Source organism: Glandiceps talaboti, chromosome 1 (genome assembly GCF_964340395.1).
Source record: "Glandiceps talaboti chromosome 1, keGlaTala1.1, whole genome shotgun sequence".
In the NCBI taxonomy this organism is placed as follows: Eukaryota; Metazoa; Hemichordata; class Enteropneusta; family Spengelidae; genus Glandiceps; species Glandiceps talaboti.
In genome coordinates this window covers 915,705-942,018 of record NC_135549.1, presented here as the reverse complement: position 1 = coordinate 942,018, position 26,314 = coordinate 915,705, and the positions used below count along the sequence as shown (strand labels likewise).

General features: G+C 34.9%; 1 protein-coding gene across 2 annotated transcripts in view; it reads right to left on the bottom strand.

The window, feature by feature from the left end:
- The window catches only part of LOC144439384 (phosducin-like protein), a 66,422-nt gene that overhangs the window by 20,137 nt on the left and 19,971 nt on the right, over positions 1-26,314 (bottom strand). For both annotated transcript variants that reach the window (XM_078128674.1, XM_078128682.1), the window contains exon 4: positions 19,390-19,492. In XM_078128674.1, the coding sequence (XP_077984800.1) occupies positions 19,390-19,492 (103 nt within the window). The remainder of the gene's footprint in view (positions 1-19,389; positions 19,493-26,314) is intronic.

Sequence of the window (26,314 nt, the reverse complement as noted above, 5' to 3'; positions counted from 1 at the left end):
GCTGATGTCAGTAGCACTAGTGCATTGATATATGTCCCCTTCTATGATATGATCTTAGTCTGTCAGTAGTATCCAAGTCCCTGGGATATCTCCTGTCCCCTTCTATGATATGATCTTAGTCTGTCAGTAGTATCCAAGTCCCTGGGATATCTCCTGTCCCCTTCTATGATATGATCATAGTCTGTCAGTTGTATCCAAGTCCCTGGGATATCTCCTGTCCCCTTCTGAGATATGATCATAGTCTGTCAGTAGTATCCAAGTCCCTGGGATATCTCCTGTCCCCTTCTGAGATATGATCATAGTCTGTCAGTAGTATCCAAGCCCCTGGAATATCTCCTGTCCCCTTCTGAGATATGATCATAGTCTGTCAGTAGTATCCAAGCCCCTGGGATATCTCCTGTCCCCCTCTATGATGATATCAAATTGATACATGTATTTTCATCTGTATGTCATACACTGTATATACAATGTAATTAGCTTTGGTTTGCTGACACTTGAAATTAAGGTACATTGTAGGTTCACACGTTGAGAATACCCCTCTAAATAACAATGCAAACAAAAACTTATTTCTGTCAATTCCTTTCCTGAGATTCCATTTATCTTTTATTCCCATGTGTACTTCATAGTTGTTCATTGAAGTTTAAGCTTCAACTCTGCCTAGCCTACATTTGGTAATAAAATCCATTACTAGAAATATGTGTATTGTTCAGTTTGCTAAATTAAAGTTTCAATGTCTTATACTTGTTGTCAGGTTCAATAATTGAAAATCAAATCATAATGTACTTCACATATCAAGCCTTATGGTTTTCAGTGTCTTATCATATTTTTGCAATACTGCCATGCTCCACTTATTTTGACATACATACTACACAGGTAAATTTGTGATCTAGTTTTGTCAACCTAATTTGATGGTTGACAGCACTTCTAAAATTGTATATGTTCTACAAACATATTAATATGTCTCAAAAATATATGCCAGTAGCATTGACACATGACTAGTGCACTGATATATGCCAGTAGCATTGACACATGACTAGTGCATTGATATATGCCAGTAGCATTGTTACATGACTAGTGCATTGATATATGCCAGTAGCATTGACACATGACCAGTGCATTGATATATGCCAGTAGCATTGACACATGACTAGTGCATTGATATATGCCAGTAGCATTGACACATGACTAGTGCATTGATATATGCCAGTAGCATTGACACATGACTAGTGCATTGATATATGCCAGTAGCATTGTCACATGACTAGTGCATTGATATATGCCAGTAGCATTGTCACATGACTAGTGCATTGATATATGCCAGTAGCATTGTCACATGACTAGTGCATTGATATATGCCAGTAGCATTGACACATGACTAGTGCATTGATATATGCCAGTAGCATTGTCACATGACTAGTGCATTGATATATGCCAGTAGCATTGTCACATGACTAGTGCATTGATATATGCCAGTAGCATTGACACATGACTAGTGCATTGATATATGCCAGTAGCATTGTCACATGACTAGTGCATTGATATATGCCAGTAGCATTGACACATGACTACTGTACTGCATTGATATATGCCATTAGCATTGACACATGACTAGTGCATTGAACCTACTAAATTCAGTGCTGTAGGCAAAGAAAAACAATCATTTGCTGGTCTTGCTATATCGGCTTTGTCATGGTTGCTTGAATGTTTTGTTTTCAAATTATGATAAATAATACTTTACTTAAATGATAAGAGTTTGTTTTATTTTGACAGCAAAAAAGTTGTTGTTTGTACAAATCATAAGAAAAGTGAATAACAAATATCCAACAATAACATTGGGAGAGGTGTTATCTTATCATTTGCAAATTTACAGAATTACATGCCTTATGAAATGTAAATTTTATGAATTCCACAAGATTTTAGATATGTACAGACTGAAATATATGATCATACATTCAGCTTATATTTGACACTTTAAGTTTCAGGGTGAAGTTTTAACCATAGACTTGTTCTATGGCAATTTCCCAACATTCTCAGACATGAACACAAAGACAAACATAGACAGACAGACAGACAGACAGATTTTCTCTTTTACTTATTGCGTCCAGTGTTTCGAAAACAACATTAGACATGACCTGTGGTAAATCCACAGAACGAAGACATACATACATACATATATTACATACATACATACATACATACACACAGACAGACACACACAGACATACATACATGCATATATACATACATACATACATACATACATACAATACAATACATACAGACAGCCAGACAAAGACAGACAGACAGACAGACAGACAGACAGACAGACAGACAGACAGACAGACAGACAGACAGATGCATATATGCAAATACACACATATACAATTACATTTTGAACTGATACTTTTAGTTAAGTTGTGCTATAATAGCTTTTGTACATGTAAGTACAATTTACCCAATCATATAAACATTGTACCATTAACTATATTTAGGCAGACCTGATGATATTCAATAACAGGACAATATCCCACAGACTTGGCTTTCTGGCAGTTTCTTGGCTAATAGGGCGAAAGCTAGTCCAATTTTTGGAAACCTTTTGAGTTGAATTTTGTTGAGGCCAGCCAATTTTAATGAATTTTTGTGTTTTCAAGGTATTTTAGTCAGTGTATACATAAAATACAGGTGGGCACTGTATAAAGATAGTATTTACCAGATTATGATTCGGTAATCTTCTTACAAGTCACCAGCTACCAAAATAGAAAATCCATTTTTCTGTTGATAATCAGTAAATCTTAAAAGCTATCTCAGGAAATGTCTCTACACAGTATCTCAGTGTACGTCAACAAATCTTATAGCTGCAGCTGTGATAAACATCCTACACACAGACCATAATTGATGATTTCTCATTAAAAGAACTGAATCATAGATCAGTTTGAACACTACTTTTATGACATGACATGATGTGATACAGATTGAATACAATGTCTTTTTATGTTACCTTGGATAAAGTAATCTTTGAAGATGATTAAAATTAATGGTGGTTGTCTTGAATGGCCAATGCCAACTTTAATCTCAGATGGCAGCTGGAACACAGACATAGGCAAAGAACAAAGTGAAGTCTGTCAATGTTTCCTATTTTTTCTTTGCCAGGTTTCACTGATATGATAAAAATAAGTGGGGAAAAGTCAGCTGAAGAGGAAATTCTTACAAAGTTGTGAATGGCTCTAGTTTGCAGACGAAACTAGTGGCAAATATAACTGATTTTTTTCTTCCGTAAGGAAGAGATATATTTATGGGTGGAAGTCTGTGTGTGTGTGTGTGTGTGTCTGTCTGTCTGTGTCTCTCTGTGTCTGTCTGTGTCATCGTTTTCTCCATAACGGCTTGCTCAATTCAAACAAAATTTTGAAGACGTATTCCGTAGGGTAATGGCAAGACTTGATTAGGTTTTGGTAAAAATCCCATGAATATTAATGAGCAATTTACGTAATTAATGATTTATAATGAAATAGGCGATATCTCAAGAATGCACGCTTCAAATTCATTATAACTTGGTACACACATTTGCGATACCAAAGCGCACCTGTCCTGAAAATATTACTAATGTAGCTTTTAGTTTTAATAAGTTATTGGCATATTTTCGATTGGCCACAAAAAGAAAAAAATAGTTTCTCATCAGGAAATGTCATCGAAAGTGGTGCGACTTTATCACCATTTTCTAAAACACGACAGGCTCAAATTAAACGAAATTTATTGCATGTGTTCTGTAGGGTAGTGACAAGAACTGTTTAGGTTTCGGTAAACATCCCAAGAAAATTAACGAGAAATTTACATAATTAATGGTTTCCGGTAATTAGGCTATATCTCAAAAATGCACACTTCAAATTTAATATAATTTGATACATGCATTTGCGATACCAAAGCACACCTGTCCTGAAAATATTATTGATGTAGCTTTTAGTTTTAATAAATTTTGGCATATTTTTGTAGGCCACTAAAAAGGAAAAAAAAATAGTTTCTCGTCAGGAAATGTTGTCTAAAGTGGTACGACGATGTGCTTATTTTTTTTTTTTTACATTCTCAACAAATGTCACAGTACATGTTGTGGTTGGCCAGGAGATCACTAACAGCAATGAGCAAATAGCAATCAATGAGAAAAAATAACTTATTACATATGTTCTGTTGTATTCCAACAATTGTCTGTAGGAATGACAATCTCAAAACTTTGCCCTTACGAAAGACATTCAGTTTACGTCTGGTCTAATCTGACTTGCCACCATATAATTACTTCTTGACATGTAGATAAAGTTGATGCTTTAAAAGGTTGTGATGAGTCATCTTTTGGCAAGGTTACAATCAAGTTTTGTAATTAAATGAAAGAGAAAAACTCTCTACATGTACATGTACATGTACATGAGTATGGTGACGAGGAATGCATATTAACAACTTTTCAGCCTTGTGCTGCAAAATGAGGGCAGCCCAATATCATGAATATGTTACATGGTCTGTGTGCACATAACTATAAAGTAGCAACATACTAATTATCCAACTATGTATTATTCCAGTACATAAACTAAGTGGCACAAGCCAAGTTCAGCAAAAAAGATGGAATGTATACCCAGGTTGTTCTACACCATGACAATGCATGTCTACATCATTAGTTCTGCTGTGTTTGAAATATGAGTCAAAATGTTCAAAACTGTCAATAATTTCTTGCTTTAGCTGGAAAATACTCGTGACCTAAGGGTGTTGTCACTGTTTGTCTAATCACTTGTGTTTTCCTTGGCTAAATGAAGAAACACATTGGGGAATAATATCTAAGTACATATCAAACATGATTGGGTATTTTGCAGCCACCATTTACCATATTTTACAAAAAACTAATTTTCCATTCAAAACACAGCTGAAATGTTAGTACTATTCAAAAATCTAACAAGTCTTCTTGGAAGACACAATCCCCCCCCCCCCCCCAACACAACACTTTACTTCTATGCGACTGAATGGAGACATGATTCAAAAGAAATTGGTGGCAACAAATAAATACTACTGATAATGAAGGAAATTGCTGAAATTCAAGGTCAAAGGTCAATACTCAAAAGAAAGCTTAAACCTGGTAATATGAGGGTAGATATTTGTTGAATGTAGTCTCTATGTATTAATATTTTTGAGTAATATGGTAAATCATGATTGTTCACTACAAATACAAATGTATGGCTGCCATTAAGTAAAAAGTCATATGAACACCAAAACTAATGAATGCATATTATGTTTATCTCCTTCTGCATTATCTATATATGACATTAGGCACATAATTGTTACAGAGTGTCTGCAATATGTAAGTAATAGCTTAATTCCCATGGCCTACCCTATAGGTCAAGGTAAAGGTCAATGGTCACTCCTACAAGAAAGCTTGCATATGATTATATGGGGTTAGACACTTGAATAGAGTCTATGTATTGAAGTTTTTGAGTTATGCAGTATAAAATATAGTGATGTTTTACTACAAATATGGCTGCCATTCTGTAAAAATTACATGAGCACCAAAAATAGTGCTTGTGTATAGTTCTTTTCTTCAGATTACCTATAAATGTGATTTAAAAGAAATTAGCAATGTGTAAACACTATGTGTCTGTGACAGGCAGGAATTGGCTAGATTTTGATAATTAACCTAGAAGGTCAAGGTCAAGGTCAAAGTCTCCAAAGATAGCTTGCATCTGATAATATGGGAGTAGACACTTGACTGGAATCGCTATGTATTACAGTTTTTGAGTTATGCAGTAAATATTGATTTTTAACTACAAATATGGCTGTCGTTCGGTCAAATTTGCATATAACAAAAAACAAATTGGCATGCATATGTCCCATATGTCACCTTTTTGCCAGGTTTAAAAAAAATTGGATATTGCATGTCTGAGAAATGACGTATTTTGGACAGAGGACGGATGAACGGATGCACACACACAGATGAGAAGGACGCATGCACAGATGCACAGACGGAGCCAATTGTAGTAGCTTACATGTACCCCTTTGGGACTCCAGGGAGAAGTTAAAAAGACAACTGAAAGAATGATAATTTACTATTGTGGCAAAGAATATTGATGAATAACATAAAGGAAATACTTAGACTGCAGTCCATGCAGCTTTGTATGATTCCCTCTTTCATCTTATCCACAGCACTGTTTGAAATTACAACGAGCCACTAGGGAAATAATCCTAAAAGATACAGCTAATTGAAAATGGCATTGATGACACTTGCTAAAGATAATCGAACAGAATGATTGATTTGTGTGACATAGCATTACTATCATGCAAAGGTAGCCTGACATTTTGTGATACCTTGATGAACACAAGGTGTTCGAACTTGCAGCATTGTCAAGTTTTACACTTTATGAGAATTAATTAACAACCCCTCCTCACCCCTAGCAACAAGACTCAAACATTTGTTGTTGTTCACACTCATGTGTTAGCGAGTGATTAACAGAAACGCTAATAATGATGAATCTTCAAATCTCAGTCTAGCAAGTGATCAACGTGAGAGCTAACAACGACAAATTTCAGTCTAGCGAGTAATCAAGATGACCGCTAACAACAACAAATCTCAGTCTAGCAAGTGATCAATGTGAGAGCTAACAACGACAAATCTCAGTCTAGCAAGTGATCAACGTGAGAGCTAACAACGACAAATGTCAGTCTAGTGAGTAATCAAGATGACCGCTAACAACGACAAATCTCAGACTAGCAACGTGAGAGCTAACAACAACATATCATTTATAACATGATCATATTTTCTGCATTGAATATCTCAATTCAAAATGATACCTTTGCTCTATGTACATCCTAAACTTTAATGTTTTTGACTCTTTCCAACATTTAGAAATGCAATTTGTAAATCGCTGATCAGATCACTTTGACTCAAAAAAATTTCCAACTGAGCACCCTAAGTACCATCTGCACCTGGTACCATTGCAATTTCATGTGATGAGTTTAATCCTGAGCACACAACATGTACCATATACTATTTCTGTATTATAAGTTGATAAAGTGTTTGTCCATGATTTATGTACAGTAAAGATGGACGGATGGACAGATTGGTGGATGGATGGACAGATGGATGGACAGACAGATAGATGGATGGATGGATGAACAGATGGATGGACAGACAGATAGATGGATGGATGAACAGATGGATGGACAGACAGATAGATGGACAGACAGATATATGGACGGATGAACAGATGGATGGCCAGGCAGATGGATGGCCAGACAGATAGATGGATGGACGGACATTCCAATGGCACAGTGTGTTCTTTTTTACAATGAAAATTAATCAAGCTGCTACAACTTAGAAGTGAGTCACCCAACACTGTTTTTAGAGATAGTCAAGGTCAAAAAGGACCTCCAATCAAAACTTTCTATCAGTATGATGCAATGAATTCAACAATCAAAACCATGTGTTGTGTCTCACTAGTATATCTTGTGAACATTTCGGAAAGTGAGATCACATATAGACTAATTTAGGAATGTTTTGCTACCATTTTGACTATGAATGATCTAAAAAAAACCAACGCTCGACTCATTCTCTTTTTCGAAGCTTAGTTAATTTTCAATGTATCAGCTGTATGTACATGTATGTCGTTATATCAAAAAAGGTTTTTACTTTGTTTAAGTTCACTGCAAAGTCACTGCTCTGAATAGTACCAATACTTGTATTATTTTGCTGATGAAAATGCAAACTTGCAAGTCGTAATTCTTGACTAAACATTTCTCATACCTTTATGCTTTGCTGATCATGTCTTTAGTTATGTTATTTCTATATCTATTGATCTGACATGTTTTTAAAACTTATTCAATGAACTGTTTAAAATAAATTGTTCAAAACTTATGTGTATACCTTTGACAGAATGATAAACATCTTTTTTCCGATGTAGATTGGTATTTGGAGGATCAAATTTCACTTCTATGTTATACTTTTTGTTTGAAGTGTGTGGTGGATGTATACATTGAATAGGGAATGGTCTAGCATGAATGTGTATACCTTTGACAGAATGATAACCATCTTTTTTCCGATGTAGATTGGTATTTGGAGGATCACATTTCACTTCTATGTTATACTTTTTGTTTGAAGTGTGTGGTGGATGTATACATTGAATAGCGAATGGTCTAGCATGATAGATTTAAAAGCCAGGAACAGATGATGACTTGTGTTAGTTCACATTACAGCTTGCTGATTTATATAATATGTGCATTGATATTTACATACCAATTAGGAAATAATTATTACCATACAGTGAAAATTGTGTGCAATACATTTTAACTTTTGCTGTACTAAACTTTGACTTCTCTATTTTGAAGTATACATTGTTTTCAAAGAGAACATATATTCTCACATCCCCAACCCTTACGTTTCAAATACACAAAGAATGTGCTTAAATTCTCAATTTCAATGATTTCTTCATCTTTTTGTTCAATGTCCAACTATATAGAGGTTACAAACAAAATTTGAATCTGCATTAAAAGTTAACATATTGCTTACAGTCAAAATTCATAATTATCCAGTATGTGCAATGTACATATATGCCAGTTTCACAGTATACGGACTTATCGGGAATTAAGGGTACGATACATATGGTCACCATACGTTTGATAACATCGCCACTTAATACAAAAGTCTGCATCAACAACTAGTGGCACAATAGGCATTAAAACAAACCACTGTCGTATGGGAACAATAAATTTGATATGAGTAATGTTATTTTTACCAACATATGGTGGCTCCAGTCTTTGTCTCGTTATTTCCCAGCTGTTTTTGTCTGTATGGGTACTATTAAAGTTACATTTTTATCATTATAGCATTACTTGAATGGGAAACTATTATCTACTACCCTGTCTGGCCTATCCAACTTTACTTCCTGAAATGCTATAAGTTGGCTCCAACTTAGATTAAAGGTCAGAGGTCACTCTATTGCACACTAATTTACATGTCAAACCTGACATGTACATGTATACAAGAGTACATTAGCCTAGATCTTGAGCTCAAGGGGTATCATTCAAAGCCTTATTCCTAATATTACAGAATTTACATAAATCTAACAATTGGTTGTGTTTGTCAGGAGGGAGGAGTGTCTACAGTGAAGTTATTAAAGCATGTACAATTTTCACTAGGTTACTATACTTTTTAAATTACTGTAAAGGTTATGTACAACACATCACCAAAGCCTTAACAACTTTTGTAAATAAATGTGCGGTTATATTCTTACGACGATGATACCTTTGTTCACCCCTGGTACCATTATATTCTTAAGACGATGATACCTCTTTGTTTCAAGTATAAAATAGGCCTATTTCATGCTAGTGTTCACTGGCTGTTTGATACAACCATGCAGAGACCAATAAAAAAATGCACATTTGCACAGGTTGCAATTTCTTGGTAAATTTTGTCTATTAATGAATCAAATTGTTTCAACAGTCATGTGCATTTTTTTATTGGTCTCTGCGTGGTCTACAGTCAATGACTATCCTTAGAGGGCACACTGATGGGGTTCATATTAAAAATAACAAATAAATTAAATGTATTCTACTTGACAATGAGTCCTGTTCTATTATATAAACATACTCATGACAAAATAATGCAAAGGTATTGCTACATCATTTTTCCATTTGACATCTTAACATTGTACATGTATACCATCAGCATAATAGTCGTATTAATATCATATGTGTAATATTGTAGCTCAAAGGATATTCAAGATATAACTTTTTATGTGACTGCAGGAGGAAGCCAAACCTCATTGTCAAAATGAATACTTGCATCACAACAATCACCATGGAAACAGGCTAGTCAAGACAATTGTACCCGTGGCTTACATGCATTACTTTATATGCTTAAACTGGACTGAAAGCTTGGTTTTTCACTGTTGTAGTGAGGGACTGCAGAAACACCATAATTACCTTGTGATACAGCTGTTACAGAGCTCATACCTTTACTTGACATATTTCACGCTGTTGTGATAGCACAATATACAACAAGGGATAATTTGTGTGTTTGCAAATAAAGATATATTACTGTGACATTCTCCTAGGACACATGCAACCACACTGTATATGAATTTCTATCAGTTGTGTAAACCGCAGATTTCAAGTTGTCAGCCAAATTCATTTATGAAATCAATCACACAATTAGTTCTACTGTGTGATAGCTTGTGTCAAGTAGATTATGAAAAAGAAGACAAAGAGCACTTTCCCAGAAAACTGGGGATTTGTTTTTATTATACTAAGTAACAGTATTACATATATCATGTCTCGACAAGGGAAGTATTTTGAATTGAATGAGTTCAAATCAGGGGTGAATTGGCTCTTCTAGTGAAAGAGAGTGCTGGGACCTACAGAAGTATCTTTGACAAGACTATTCTTTACAATAAATAACAATAACTGGAGTGGTATCATTTTTCTTGATCTCTCTGAAGGCCTTTGATCTTATTAACCATTCATTGACAAAGTTATACTCTACAACTTTGATTCTTCGGCTATAAATTGGTTCACTTCATATCTTAAGGACAGAAAACAGTTTGTTTCCTTTAAAAATAGCAATTCTTCCATGTTATCTATTAAGTCTGGCGTCCCTCAAGGTTCTATCCTTGGTCCTCTTCTATTCCTCCTTTATATTCTGCCTAGCAGTTATTTTATTTATCTGGAGCTATAATGTCACAATGCATGATGAATCTACTCTTCTATCCCCCCCCCCCCCCCCCCCCCCCCCCCCGATATTTCCACAGTAAATCAAACTATTAACGATGATCTGTCTAAAGTTCACACCTGGTGTAATCAAAACCATATGATCATTAATACAAATAAGTCTAAAGCTATCATCATGGTAATTCCCCCCCAAAAGAACCTTTCTTTGCCCACTTCCTTTTCTGTTATCTATAACAACGCATCTTCACTTGGACTTATCATTGACTCTTTACCCTCATGGACTTCACATTGTCAACATTTGCATGCCAAAGTATCTTCTAATCTTGCAGCTCTTCGTCACATTGCTAAATACTTAGATGTATCTACTAAAACACTTTTCTACTTTAGTTATTTTCAGCCCTTGTTTGACACTTGTTGCAACATACGGTCTCATGCAAGTAAAAGTGATATTGACAAATTATATAAACTTCAGAAACGCACAATTTGGCTAATTTCAAATATCTCTACCATAGAAATGCAATCAAAAGGGATTTCCAGTATTGACCTTTTTAAACGACTTCATATAATACCACGTGAAAAGAGATTTCTATTTAACAAGTACATTCTGATTTTTAAATGTCTTCATTATCTGGCACCAATGTAACTCTCTGACCTCCTTCATTGCCACTACCAAATTGTTGTCTGTTTACTCAGTCATTTAGTTTTCAAAGCTACAAACTTTGGAACAATTTATCTTCTCATCTTATCAGTATTACGAATTTAACTTGTTTCAAAAATTCTTTAAATTCATACTTATTTGAATTTCTTTAACCTTTTACATTGTCTGTGATTATGCATTTTTATCTCTTTTACTCTTGTTTCTATCATCATACTTTTTATTGTTTTTCAATTCGTATGTGTGCTACCTTGTTTTGTTTTGTTGTTGTATTGTGTACATTTGCTTTAGGGCCCCTGGGAAGATTAGGCTGGACCTAACAGGGTCACCCTTTTTTCTTTTTGAAATAAAAGTCATTATTATTATTATTATTATACAATATTTAAGCAACCTAACATTTGGAAAATTGCACCAATGACGATACTTAACTATTTCACCATGAGAGGTAATTACTAAACTCAGTTTGAAGTTGCTATGGTCATTATCCTGGTTGCTAAGAATTTCAGTAGCAATTTTGGAATATCATGTATTTGTTTCTTGATTAATTAATTATGAGCCAAACACTTAATTTATATAATTACTTTTGTACAATGATAATTGCTACAAACTTGCATTACATTGTATAATTTGCCAAAAAAGTTATTTCTTTACCAACCATGTTATGATCATTTACATGTACATAAACTTCAGTAGCATGTTTGTTACGGGCATGATAATGCATGGGGATTCCGGTGTTCTTTCTCAAATGTCTACCCATATGCCTACTCCTTATTTTCCACCTGGAATATTTCTTTAGTTACTAATTTTCTGTTTCCTAACCAGACAGTATTTTACTCAGTGTCTATAGTTTCCTGCCCAGACAGTATTTTACTCAGTGTCACAGTTTCCTGCCCAGACAGTATTTTACTCAGTGTCACAGTTTCCTGCCCAGACAGTATTTTACTCAGTGTCACAGTTTCCTGCCCAGACAGTATTTTACTCAGTGTCACAGTTTCCTGCCCAGACAGTATTTTACTCAGTGTCACAGTTTCCTGCCCAGACAGTATTTTACTCAGTGTCACAGTTTCCTGCCCAGACAGTATTTTACTCAGTGTCACAGTTTCCTGCCCAGACAGTATTTTACTCAGTGTCTATAGTTTCCTGCCCAGACAGTAATTTACTCAGTGTCACAGTTTCCTGCCCAGGCAGTATTTTACTCTGTGTCATAGTTTTCTGCCCAGACAGTATTTTACTCAGTGTCACAGTTCCCTGCCCAGACAGTATTTTACTCAGTGTCTATAGTTTCCTGCCCAGACTGTATTTTACTCAGTGTCTATAGTTTCCTGCCCAGACTGTATTTTACTCAGTGTCACAGTTTCCTGCCCAGACTGTATTTTACTCAGTGTCTATAGTTTCCTGCCCAGACTGTATTTTACTCAGTGTCTATAGTTTCCTGCCCAGACTGTATTTTACTCAGTGTCTATAGTTTCCTGCCCAGACTGTATTTTACTCAGTGTCTATAGTTTCCTGCCCAGACTGTATTTTACTCAGTGTCACAGTTTCCTGCCCAGACTGTATTTTACTCAGTGTCTATAGTTTCCTGCCCAGACTGTATTTTACTCAGTGTCTATAGTTTCCTGCCCAGACAGTATTTTACTCAGTGTCTATAGTTTCCTGCCCAGACAGTATTTTACTCAGTGTCACAGTTTCCTGCCCAGACAGTATTTTACTCAGTGTCTATAGTTTCCTGCCCAGACAGTATTTTACTCAGTGTCTATAGTTTCCTGCCCAGACTGTATTTTACTCAGTGTCTATAGTTTCCTGCCCAGACAGTATTTTACTCTGTGTCATAGTTTTCTGCCCAGACAGTAATTTACTCAGTGTCACAGTTTTCTGCCCAGACAGTATTTTACTCAGTGTCTATAGTTTTCTGCCCAGACTGTATTTTACTCAGTGTCTATAGTTTCCTGCCCAGACAGTATTTTACTCTGTGTCATAGTTTTCTGCCCAGACAGTAATTTACTCAGTGTCACAGTTTTCTGCCCAGACAGTATTTTACTCAGTGTCTATAGTTTTCTGCCCAGACTGTATTTTACTCAGTGTCTATAGTTTCCTGCCCAGACAGTATTTTACTCAGTGTCTATAGTTTCCTGCCCAGACAGTATTTTACTTAGTGCCTATAGTTTCCTGCCCAGACTGTATTTTACTCAGTGTCTATAGTTTCCTGTCCAGACTGTATTTTATTCAGTGTCTATAGTTTCCTGCCCAGACAGTATTTTACTCAGTGTCACAGTTTTCTGCTCAGACAGTATTTTACTCAGTGTCTATAGTTTCCTGTCCAGACAGTAATTTACTCAGTGTCTATAGTTTTCTGCCCAGACAGTAATTTACTCCGTGTCACAGTTTCCTGCCAAGACAGTATTTTACTCAGTGTCTATAATTTTCTGCCAAGGCAGTATTTTACTCAGTGTCACAGTTCCCTGCCCAGACAGTATTTTACTCAGTGTCACAGTTCCCTGCCCAGACAGTATTTTACTCAGTGTCAGTTTCCTGCCCAGACAGTAATTTACTCAGTGTCACAGTTTCCTGCCCAGACAGTATTTTACTCTGTGTCATAGTTTCCTGCCCAGACAGTAATTTACTCAGTGTCACAGTTCCCTGCCCAGACAGTATTTTACTCAGTGTCACAGTTTCCTGCCCAGACAGTAATTTACTCAGTGTCTATAGTTTCCTGCCCAGACTGTATTTTACTCAGTGTTTATAGTTCCCTGCCCAGACAGTATTTTACTCAGTGTCACAGTTTCTTGCCCAGACTACATTGTAAGCTCTGCGCTCAGACATGTCTACTCTATGTCCCACTTCACTATATAACGTTTCCCACTATAAGGAAACTGTGAGACTGCACAGATATCTCTTGCACACAGTTTTTTCAAATAAGTTCCCAGACCCATTTTAATGTCCACAGAAATTCAAGAAGACTATTTAAAATGTCTAAACTAAACCTATCTAGTCTGTGTTTATCTTGTTCAAATCTGTCTGTTTTACTCAATAACTACATTTTTTATAACCTGTGCAGATTATTCCTGCCCACAGCTTTTGAGTAAAATAGACTGTCCAGACCCATTTTAATGTCAAATGACTTAACTAAACCTAATTTTTGCCTATCCTGTTGTATTTTGCACCTATGTTTGATGTTTTAACTGAAGTCATGTGCAGGCAACATCTGTGCAGTCTAGTAGTTTCCTTATGGGAAGAACCATAGTGAAGTAGAATGTAGATGTGTCAGAGTTCTTGGAGTGCACATTTCCACAGCTAGCCCAGGTATGACACCAAGTAAATAAGGTCTTGCCCAGGTAATATCTATTTGGTGTCATACAGTTTCCTAAGCAGACAGTATTTTACCCTGTGTAACAGTTTCCTACCTAGACAGTATTTTCTCACAATGCTAGTTTATTTGACGCTATGAACATCTTCTCCAATTCTGAAGATTAAATTTACGCTCGTCCATAGGGTTCAACCAACTAAGTGGCACACTTCAACATCTTCTCATTCCTATTCAGCTATGTCTACAAGGCAAATAAACTTTCTTGATCAAGTGAAGTATGCCTGGATTAGATTAAAAAGTAGCCTGGAACAATGAGATTTTTTAGATTATAGACTGCCAGAGTGAAGGAGTCTCTGGAATAATTCTATCATGTTGCTGAGTTGAGATTGAGTTGTGAAGTGGTTTTCAAAGGAGATATGTTGGTCATTCAGACTTCTAAGGTGAAGGTTTACATATTAGTTATTAGTGTACTGCGGCATTCATCCATAACAGATTACCATGGTGATGAGGCAAAAAGACGATGAGGCCATTCAACCTAATACAAGTAAAAGACATAGTTGCCCCTAGCATATGAGTACTAATATATTGGATAAGAATTTTAAGGACAGATTCTTATACTCTTTTCACCTTGGAGTCATTCAATTGACCATGTGAATCCTTGTTAAACCTGTTGCTGAATTGGCATGGTTTATAGGTACATGTATATATGTTGTTTCATTCAAAATAATTACACTCTCAATTAAGCATGCATTACTTTTTATTTTAATTAAGACATCTGGATTATTCCTGCAAGGACTTGATATTTTTAAAATTTGAATTGCAAATCACTTGTTAAATCACAATATAGCATATTATATGGAACTCTTGTATTGTGTGCCCATATGTTTGAACTGCCTGTATGAAGTTTCTAGATGTAATGCTTCTGATCAGCATCAAATTCATAACCCAACAGTTATATAATGTAACATCATGTCAACCAACACTTCTGAGTATATCAACCAAATATGAAGTTTTCAGAATTCCTATGAGTACTAGATTTCATCATTCTCATTATTTCTTTTCATATCACCCATCAGATCAGATTGATCACTATCCTATGACATACCAACTATAACTCCAATCACATATCCCATCAATACTAAACCAATCAGCCAAGTGGTCTTTGACTACAAGTCATACATTTTAGTAAATACAGACAGGCGTCAACCTAATAGACATTTTGCTATAAAGCATCCACCAGTATTTGTACAACTGAACTTTTTCATTAAAGTTATAATAAAAACTGTGTAATTTCTTCTACATGTTCACCATGATAAAGCAATTCTATTACAATTTGAGCAAATGAATGCATGTAATGGTGGGGAACAACACTGTGAATAACTTCTCATCACAATCATTTCTATCAGACTACAATTTTACATCAGTTATATGCTTGCAAAGTACCTTACACAGCCAATTCTTCTGAGATGAGTTACAGCAGTATGATTCACATGATCTGGTTCAGGACACAAAGTAAATCTTTCCTTTTTTGTAGACCTAGAACTTTAATACTAGTAGAAGTCACTTGAATTTCTTAACTTTTCATTCTTGCTGACCATTGGTTATTTTCCATGAATATACAAAAGATGTGTGGCAAATTTGAAAGCAAACTTTATTCCGTTCAAAATGATAGACATTGAGAGATTATAGACATTGAGAGATTATTTACTACTTTTATAGACACAGAGAAACTATACATGTATGTTACTGCTGTCAAATCTTTCCATGTCTGCCTACACTTTTAAACCGATTAACCCCAAGAACATTTCCTAGTATAGGATTTGGAATATCCTTGACGCTAAGAGCACAAGCTATAAATCCCTAAATGCCAGTGACACATTACTCCTGACACATGTTTGAGACAGTTGAGTACTGTACACAATGTATATATGGCACATTGCACTATACACACAGTGAGCACTTTTCACTCATCAACTCAACAGATACTAGGAGAGTGCAAAATTCTCCCCATGTTTGTTTTATCTACATGTATACACACTATCAGTGTGCATACTTCTAGAAGTGCTTCCAGTTGTAATTTCAGTAATATGTACTACAGTTTTCACCAAACAAATGTACATTGTTTGACAACATCTTGAAAACTATGTATGGTTTAAATTTATCCAATCAACAGCAATATAATATCACACACAGGAATATGTGTTTGCCTGGTTTTGTACTTCACTATGAATTGCAAACCATGTTTTTTATGAAGAGGTTTTCTACTGCAATACAAGTTATGTCTCTAAGTCAACCTAGGTGAGGGTATACATAATATCACACACACATAGCATTCTTTATTTGTTACATTTCAACTGTTATTTCTGCAGATTCTATTTATAAGATACAACAAACACAATCCTAGAGGTTTTTTTTATGAAGATTTAATAACAAGATAACATTTAGTAAAAACACAGAACATTCTGAATAAAGGAATAAATGTGGTCTGGAATAATATAATCATAAATTAATTTGAAGAAAATGTTAAATGACTGCTGACAAGTTGGATCATAGATCTTTCATGCTCTGGTGAATAAATTGAAGATGTACGAGACGATATATCTATAGTCATGTACAAACCAAGAAATGTGATGATCAAACTCAACAAAGGCATGATTGATTTTTAAAGGTACCCTATATTCTGGCCATTTCAAATTCTTGGTACTTGCAACAGCATTTCACCTCATACATGAAGGTCAAAAGAGAACAAGGATGTCGACTTAATCTCCCATGTGCCTATAGTATTAATAATGCATGTGAAGTAGAAGACATGGTATATACTAAGAAACCGAATACAATTCTTTTTTAGGTCATGAGAATTGTAGAGGGTGATGCAACCAGTTTTAATATGAGAATGTACAGCCATATGGGCATATTTGACCATTGAGAAATATAGACAATGCTAAATCCAGTTTACAGGTTTACTTGTTCCAAATATTTAATTTCATCTTCCACTTGTCAAATTCACTCAAAGAGTTGAATTTACATTGAATTTAAACTTGTTTGAAAAGGGTAACTTAATCATTTTTGTGACAATCAACAACCTTTGCAATAATCTCTAGGGTAACAATTTACAGAATAAAAGAATGAGTCATTTAATGGTGTGAAATTATTGATAAAACAATTAATGAAAAACTCACTCACACATGAAGCAGTGATAAGGCATTGAGATGAAGTACAGTGGGTGTAAATGATTACCCACACTGTAGGCTAAGTTAGATCGTTTTATCCTTAGAACTTAAAGTTTTATATTCACAACTTTGTTAAGGTTCATAAGCATTGCAGACACCTTGTAATGTGAGATATGCCACATAAACTCATATCTCATGTCATGAACATTTGCCAACAAAGCAATCTTTCTACAAGAGTTTTCTCTGAGACTTAATAAAGAGGTTTAGATACATGTTAGAATCAATCAATCAATCGGTCACAAAATTTATAGAGCTCCTGTATCCAATACGAAGTAGAGTTCAGAGGCGCTGTACAGTTATATTGAAACTTTCGCGAACAAGTATGTTTTAAGGTTCTTCCTGAAGGCATTGACTGTGGGTGTCTGTCGAAGCTCCAGTGGCAATTTGTTACAAAGACGTGGTGCGGCAGAATGTGTATGTGTGTGTTACCATACAGGCATACACGTAATGGTGCGTACAAAGTTGTGCTTAGTTACGTGTTCAGAACACAAACATTAAAGACAGTGGAGTGTGCACACGTGTGTTGACATCTTCTGTTCAGAAGGCCACACACATGACTTTGTTTTCTAGACATGTCGGTATTTTTGCCATTTTTCCAACAACTACCCAAACAAAAAACCAAACAATGAGTTTACAGTATTTAATAGAAGAAAAATGATAAAAAACTTAACACATATTTACAATTATGTGTAGACCACTATTTTGACATGGCATCGTGTGATACAAAACACCTGGGTTGCTTCGAATTATGTGACTATGGTGCTACACGTATAGAACACATGTATATACACATATCTATACCTCTCTACTCATTATATTATATTCTATTCTCTATGCTTTTAATGATATCTGGTAACAAACATTGGTGGAGCAATGCAACTAAGAGACAAAAAATGCGATTGAACCAGAAAAGTATTTAATCTTCAAAAGTTATTTTAAATTCTCTCAAATTTTTGCCAGTTTTCATTACACATACCTACCATTTAGTCTTGAAAGGCTCGATATGATGGTACTGAATTGTTAACCCTGATTGATATCCTCCATACCACAAAATAGCCACCTCCTGGATCCATTAGCCTTGATTTTCATTGTGATATAATCACTGTAGCAGTATACCCTTTATAGATACTATCATTGTACAAAGTATACCCTTTATAGATACTATCATTGTACAAAGTATACCCCTTTATAGCTACAAAGTATATGATTTGTACATGCTAGATGCCCATGGTAATGTGGAGATATGACACTATCACTGTACACCTGCGTGACTCCCTTGGCTATGATTTAGTTGTGATGGTAGCACTACATACCTTGGCTATGATTTAGTTATGGTAGTATCTATAGCACTACATACCCAATAGTGACATAACTCCCTTGCTATGATTTTATTCACGAACTACCTTAGATACTTCATAACTACATTCTCGATCTGAATAGTAATGTTTTCTTTGTGATATTGATATGGAAAGGGGTCAGAGAACTTTTCCACAGGTTAACTGGGCACTTACCTGTTCATAAATATGGATTACTACAGTGACTTGTGGTTTCTCTTTATCTACTGCATCTAGAAACTTCTCCCTGGTAAGCTGGATGACCTTTCCATAAGTTGGCCTGCAAATATCCAAGTGAAATCTATAAGTTGATGTACAGTCTCGGGGGAAATTAATTATTCTTTTGATGTGTTTCTAGGCCTATGATTTAGAGACACACATGGAATATTTATAATCTACAAAAAGCTCTTATCATTCAAACATGTGTTATGCATTAGTGAAGAATGATTTTGTCAAAGCAGGTAAAGAAAGTCACTTGAGTTCCAATATTGTTTGAGATTATTTCCTTTGAACAGAGACATGGTAATGGAGTAATAAAAAGGGGTTAAAAGGCCAGAAATTTATCCTATTTCTGGGTCACTCACATTCAGTATATTGACTCAAAATCAAGATATTCATCTGTAAATGGGAAGATCATCTCTTAAATTGTCTGATACATTCAGTTAGCTGATATTAATTTACTCTTACTAGTTCCTGACAACCGTGTTCCAATTTACACTACATTATCTTCACACATTACGTCTAGTCAATGTCGTTATTCTAGCACAGTACTCTGTGCTCCCCCTACAGCGTCCATATAAACATGATGATGTTGTTGCGTCCCTACATGATTTTAGTTTCAACAGACTAAGACTGGAGGTGGAGTTAGGTTTTTTGTCTGAGTTTTTTACGTTTTTATGGTTCACAGTAAAACTGATGATATACTATCAGCTAGGGCCAAGATCATTTCACTACTTCATTTCCTGTGAATATCATTCCAAATGTTTTGATAAAAAAACTAAACTAAACAAAACTATAACTAAAACAATGCCTGTCATGAAAGTCAAGGGGAAGCAAGGAGAGTGGCATGCACTGATGTTGCGCATGGTCAAAACAACAACAACAACAACAACAACCACAACAACAACCACCACCACCACCACCAGCACCAGCACCACTAGCACCAGCACCAGCACCAGCACCAGCACCAGCACCACCACCAGCACCACCAGCAACCCATCACATTTTAGTGATCTACAGTTGAAAATTTTCTGTCTACCTCAGTATGGCTATTACTATATTGGGATGTGTTGGTAAAAGTTGATTGACTCCCCCTCCAAGATCAACAAAACCAAACATTCTATGATGATGACAGTCCTTCTAGCGCATTATTCCAGTGAAAACATGAACGACAACTTGTTATTACATGCTAAATAAAATTCCAGCGATAGTGAAAACACCGCAGCTGTACCAAATAAATATTAATGAGCAATGACAACAGCCTGTCAATTTGTCATGGATTACTACTGACATGCGCCATTTGCACTCCACCCAGCATGGGGTTTAACCACATTTACCACCTACAGTAACGACATTGACTAGACGTAATGTGTGAAGATAACGTTGTATAAAATCAGAACACGGTCGTCAGGAACTAGACTAATATTAATTTAGCATCTCCCAACCATGAGAGATGTTAAAGCTATTTACAAATCAAGGAGAATCACATTCACATAGTGACTGTTAGGGATGTCACAACTCTCAGTTTATTGAAAGTGCGTCTTATTGGCCTTGCTGCTATTGCATAACATGACACTAGGGTAGGTACACTAAGTATCCACTGTTATGATGCTCAGCATATTAAGATACATGACTGTACAACTATACATACCGGGTATATATAATAGTATTTGTCATATTAATGTATGTATACCTAGAGTATAGATTTTGATTCAGCTTAAAATTTCAAATGTAACAGTGCAACCACATGTTGCACTTATCTGAGATGTTACTACTGTTTAGCACATTATTCACATTGGTGCACCTAGAATGCATTAGAGAAGTTACTTCAGCACTTGTCAGAGATGTTACTACTGTTTAGCACATTATTCAGTATTATGGGAGATGAGGCAGCCTGATGAGCTTGGGTGTCACGTATTCAACCAATGAAATTACTCAGTTTGGCCCTTATCCTTGTTTACTTTTTCTGATTGGCTGTTTTAAACTACATGTATATATGCATAACAGAACAGGTGTGTACAGCTGAATGTATAAACATAAGTCTTTGTTGAACACATACATGTACTCCCAACATTTCAACTTACTATGAAACTCATGATGATCCGAATTTTATGCCAATTAGGGCAGCCAGTCACTTAAACTCTCATGAAAGTCACAAAATAAAGTGATTTACATAAATTATTGAACTACAGTATCTGACTTTGTGCCAGGTTTGGTTGAAATAAGCATGTTTCACAATGTTCATATAATATTTAAAGCCCTATCACTTCATATATATTGATAAGTACCATTTTCAACAACAACAACAACAACAACAACAACAACAACAACAAGAACAACAACAGCATCAACAAAATTCGAACCATTTTTTTTACCATGACTGTACATTATATATATATATATATATATATATATATATATATATATATATATATATATATATATATATATATATATATATATATATATATATATATATATATATATATATATATATATATATATATATATATATATATATATATATATATATATATATATATATATATATATTCCCAAAAACATGAAAGTGTGCAATAATCCATAACTTTCTGTGGTTATACACCTATTAATTTACAACTAGTCAAGGCATGCTATGAGGAGAAAGCAACTTCAGAAGTGATAGTATCGTAGTTACACTGAGCTTCCATGGCCTGGGGAAAAGATAAGACCTATGTGACACTAACTTCAAACTACGTCAATAGCTTCTTTCCATTAATACAGTAGTACACAAAGAACAGCTGTTGGAGATCTCTATATCTATCTAACTAACTTACTATCACAATGCTTTGTGGAAATGTTGGCAGGATTTCTGGTTGTCAAGCTGATTTCTGCATTTTGTATATTAAAATGAACAAAATTTCCTGTATGTCTTCAATTCCCAAGATATATTACAGTGTTAACAATAGACTTCACAGGAGAGTAAAAAAATAACATGCAGAGGACAGTCTGACGGATACCTCATGTCAATTCAAGTCTCATTCCCTTATTGGTTCAAACTGGTCATGTGACAGTACTATCCCTACTGAGTAAATTTTAATTAGTATATCTCTACTGAACTCATCCCTGTACCGGTAGTCATCATCTCAAAATTCTTCTTAAAATTTTGACCATTTCAAAGGTATGATAGTATATTTGGTTTGATACAAGTGGAACCTATTCGGACGACTCAGTTTTTTTTGTGTTCACAATTTTTACTTTCAAACAGAAAGACAATTAGCAGCTTTATGTTTGACGTCGTCAGTTTTATTCCTACATGTACCAAGAATCGATAATGCACAAAATATGTCCCACTAAAAGCCTCATCATATCTCCCCTTTTAATGAATCTTAAATACCAATAGCAATTTGGCTATCACATCTTTGGATGTTTCTGAGTACTAGATTACATATCATTGACTCAGGCTTTAATCAAATACATTATCAAAGTTCCATTAACACAAACTTTTAAAATCTTCTCAGTCTGACGTTTGGAAAATTTGATACACATACTCAGTATAAAAATGGATTTTTCGATCCCTTTCTCATTTATTTATGTAATCATACTCTCTTTATGGACTTGTGTTATTTTGTATCTGCGAATAAAGTCATATATATATATATATATATATATATATATATATATATATATATATATATATATATATATATATATATATATATATATATATATATATATATATATATATATAATATATGACAAACAGACTCAACTCGATTTGCTAATAATAGCTGTACCAACATTTAAATGTCAGCAGAGTGCTTTCCAGAGAGACAGTATGAATATATCATCAAACTCAAAGTGCCATTAATGAAATGGTCTTTAATCTAATAATAAAACAGATATGAATATCATATCTGAAAATGAAATGAAAAAAAAAGCCATGAGTACATGTATACTCTGTGTTTAAATGTTGCCAGCGAATTGACTAGCAGAGAGACAGGAGGGAGTTCATCACCATCACAATTTTCTTATTCCATAATTGAAACTACAAAATGGTCTAAATAACTACATTTGTAATACATTCAGATATCAGATATGCCTTACATTTCTGTTCTTCATCAATTTATGTTAGTCATTAGATGGACTATCAATATTATAAATCATAAAATATAACAAGTCTTTGGTGAAGACATAGACAGACATTTAAAACTTACTACTTCATATTCTAAATTTTATGAAAAATATGGTGGCCTTTCGGTTGAACTATCATGAAGGTTAGGAAATAAAGTAATGCACATATTGAACTACAGTATCTGACAACTGTGCCAGGTTTGATTGAAACCAGTCCATCTATGACAGATGTGTACACATTCACTTTGAAATATTTTAGTTATTTGACCTTGAATATAGCGGTTAAAGTCAAAGTTCAAGGTCTCATGAGAAAGCTCAATATGGATTAATATGGGTGTAGAGACTCAAATGGGGGCAAAATGTGAATTTTTTATGAAAAATATGACTGCCATTTGGCCGTTATTGCTAAGGTTGCAAAACAAAGTGATGTGCATATGCTGAATATTGCAGCTGCCATTTGTACCAGGTTTAGTTGAAATCAGCTCATACATGTCAGAAATACAGGTGATAATGAATGACGGACAGACAGGACAATGTAGTAGTCCCTGGCTTTGCCTGTTGGAGACTAAAAAACCTCACAATTTGCAGGAAATGATAACTTATCATACAACAACATATGACACATAGCTGATATATGGCTGTATAATATACTACTACAGTACATGTATATTGATGAGTAGATTTCTATCAGTTTGGTTTCTACCTGATTTCTATCTATGTTTGTGTCATCTTTTTTTGATGGATTTCTACGTCAATAATACTAATCTATCGATCTACTATATGTGGGTTGGCTGTTGAATATTCAATGATGAAATTGTAATCTGAAAGTCAGCAAGTTCCTGACACAAGAGTTTCAAAGGCACACTTGCTATCTGAGTTATGATCAATGACAACAACATGCACATTCAGTACTCGGTGTATTTCAAAGCTGAACCATGATGTGATAACCAAAGCTTCAAGAGTACTGTCCCATTATACAATATATACTACAAATACTTATACAGTTGTAATAATAGTAAATATAAATCATATAATAATAACTCATGAAAGATGTTTATTCATGGTATAACATGGGATGATAACAGCTTTAATTAAAAATGTTTTTTACTATTAGTACCTGGATACAAGATGCGTTTTGTCAGTATCTAATGAAATGGCTGTGTATTTTACAGCTGTACTGAGGTTAGTTGTCCCTATATGTTAGTTATGTTGCTGTGTATTTTTACAGTTGTCCCTAGCCTTGGTTAGTTATGTTGCTATGTATTTTTACAGTTGTCCCTAGCCTTGGTTAGTTATGTTGCTGTGTATTTAACGGTTGTCCCTAGGAGAGATATGTTGCTGTGTATTTGACGGTTGTCCCTAGGAGAATATGTTGCTGTGTATTTGACGGTTGTCCCCACGTTAGTTATGTTGCTGTATATTTTATGGTTGGCCATAGGTAATTGGTTATGTTGTTGTGTATTTTATGGTTGGCCCTAGGTTAGTTATGTTGCTGTGTATTTTATGGGTGACCCTATGTTAGTTATGTTGCTGTGTATTCGATGGTTGTCCCTTGGTTAGTTATGTTGCTGTGTATTTAACGGTTGTCCCTAGGAGAGTTATGTTGCTGTGTATTTAACGGTTGTCATTAGGAGAGTTATGTTGCTGTGTATTTAACGGTTGTCCCTAGGTTAGTTATGTTGCTGTGTATTTGATGGGTGGCCCTAGGTTAGTTATGTTGCTGTATATTTGATGGGTGGCCCAAGGTAATTAGTCGTGTTGCTGTGTATTTTATGGTTGGCCATAGGTAATTAGTTATGTTGCTGTGTATTTTATGGTTGGCCCTAGGTTAGTTATGTTGTTGTGTATTTTATTGGTGGCCCCAGGTTAGTTATGTTGCTGTGTATTTGATGGTTGGCCCTAGGTTAGTTATGTTGCTGTGTATTTTATGGGTGGCTCTATGTTAGTTATGTTGCTGTGTATTCGATGGTTGTCCCTTGGTTAGATATGTTGCTGTGTATTTTATGGGTGGCCCTAGGTTAGTTATGTTGCTGTGTATTTGATGGGTGGCCCTAGGTAATTAGTCATGTTGCTGTGTATTTTATGGGTGGCCCTAGGTAATTAGTTATGTTGCTTTGTATTTGATGGGTGCCCCTAGGTTTATGTTGCTGTGTATTTGATGGTTGGCCCTACATGAAGGTTAGTTATTTTGCTGTTTATTTTACAGATGACTAATTTTTCACTTTATTTTGCAATTGTGGGTAATGTCTATTAATCAACATGTCTTCTTGTACAGAAACACAATACACCAGGATCAGTAATTCATAAAAAATTAATCTTTGAAATCTAGTTGTGGAACGTAAAAATGTTTAGTTGTCAAACTATCTAGTAGGTTTATAGTACACTGGGATAGTACATTACATAAAATGAATATGATGACCTGTCAATTATATCACATTGTCTCCTATTATCATTATCACTTTTTTTATGATCTAAGACATTGTCCCAGATGTGTTTGCATACTATTACTTATTTTGTGCTCCTAAAATCCTCCCAAGAGTTGCATAAATCCCTTATTAATAAGTCTCTTTATTGACCAATAAAGTGGTCTTTCTTGCCATCTATGTTGGCTTATGATTTATGCCTTTGGACTCAAATAATAAACTTTAAAGAGTGACAAAAAAATAAGTGCATATTAAAGGAACAGGGTCAAGTCGACATTGAATATCACATGGGTAATTTTTGAAATAAAGTATGTTTTCTTTAGTAATATATTAAAGGTTGCATATAT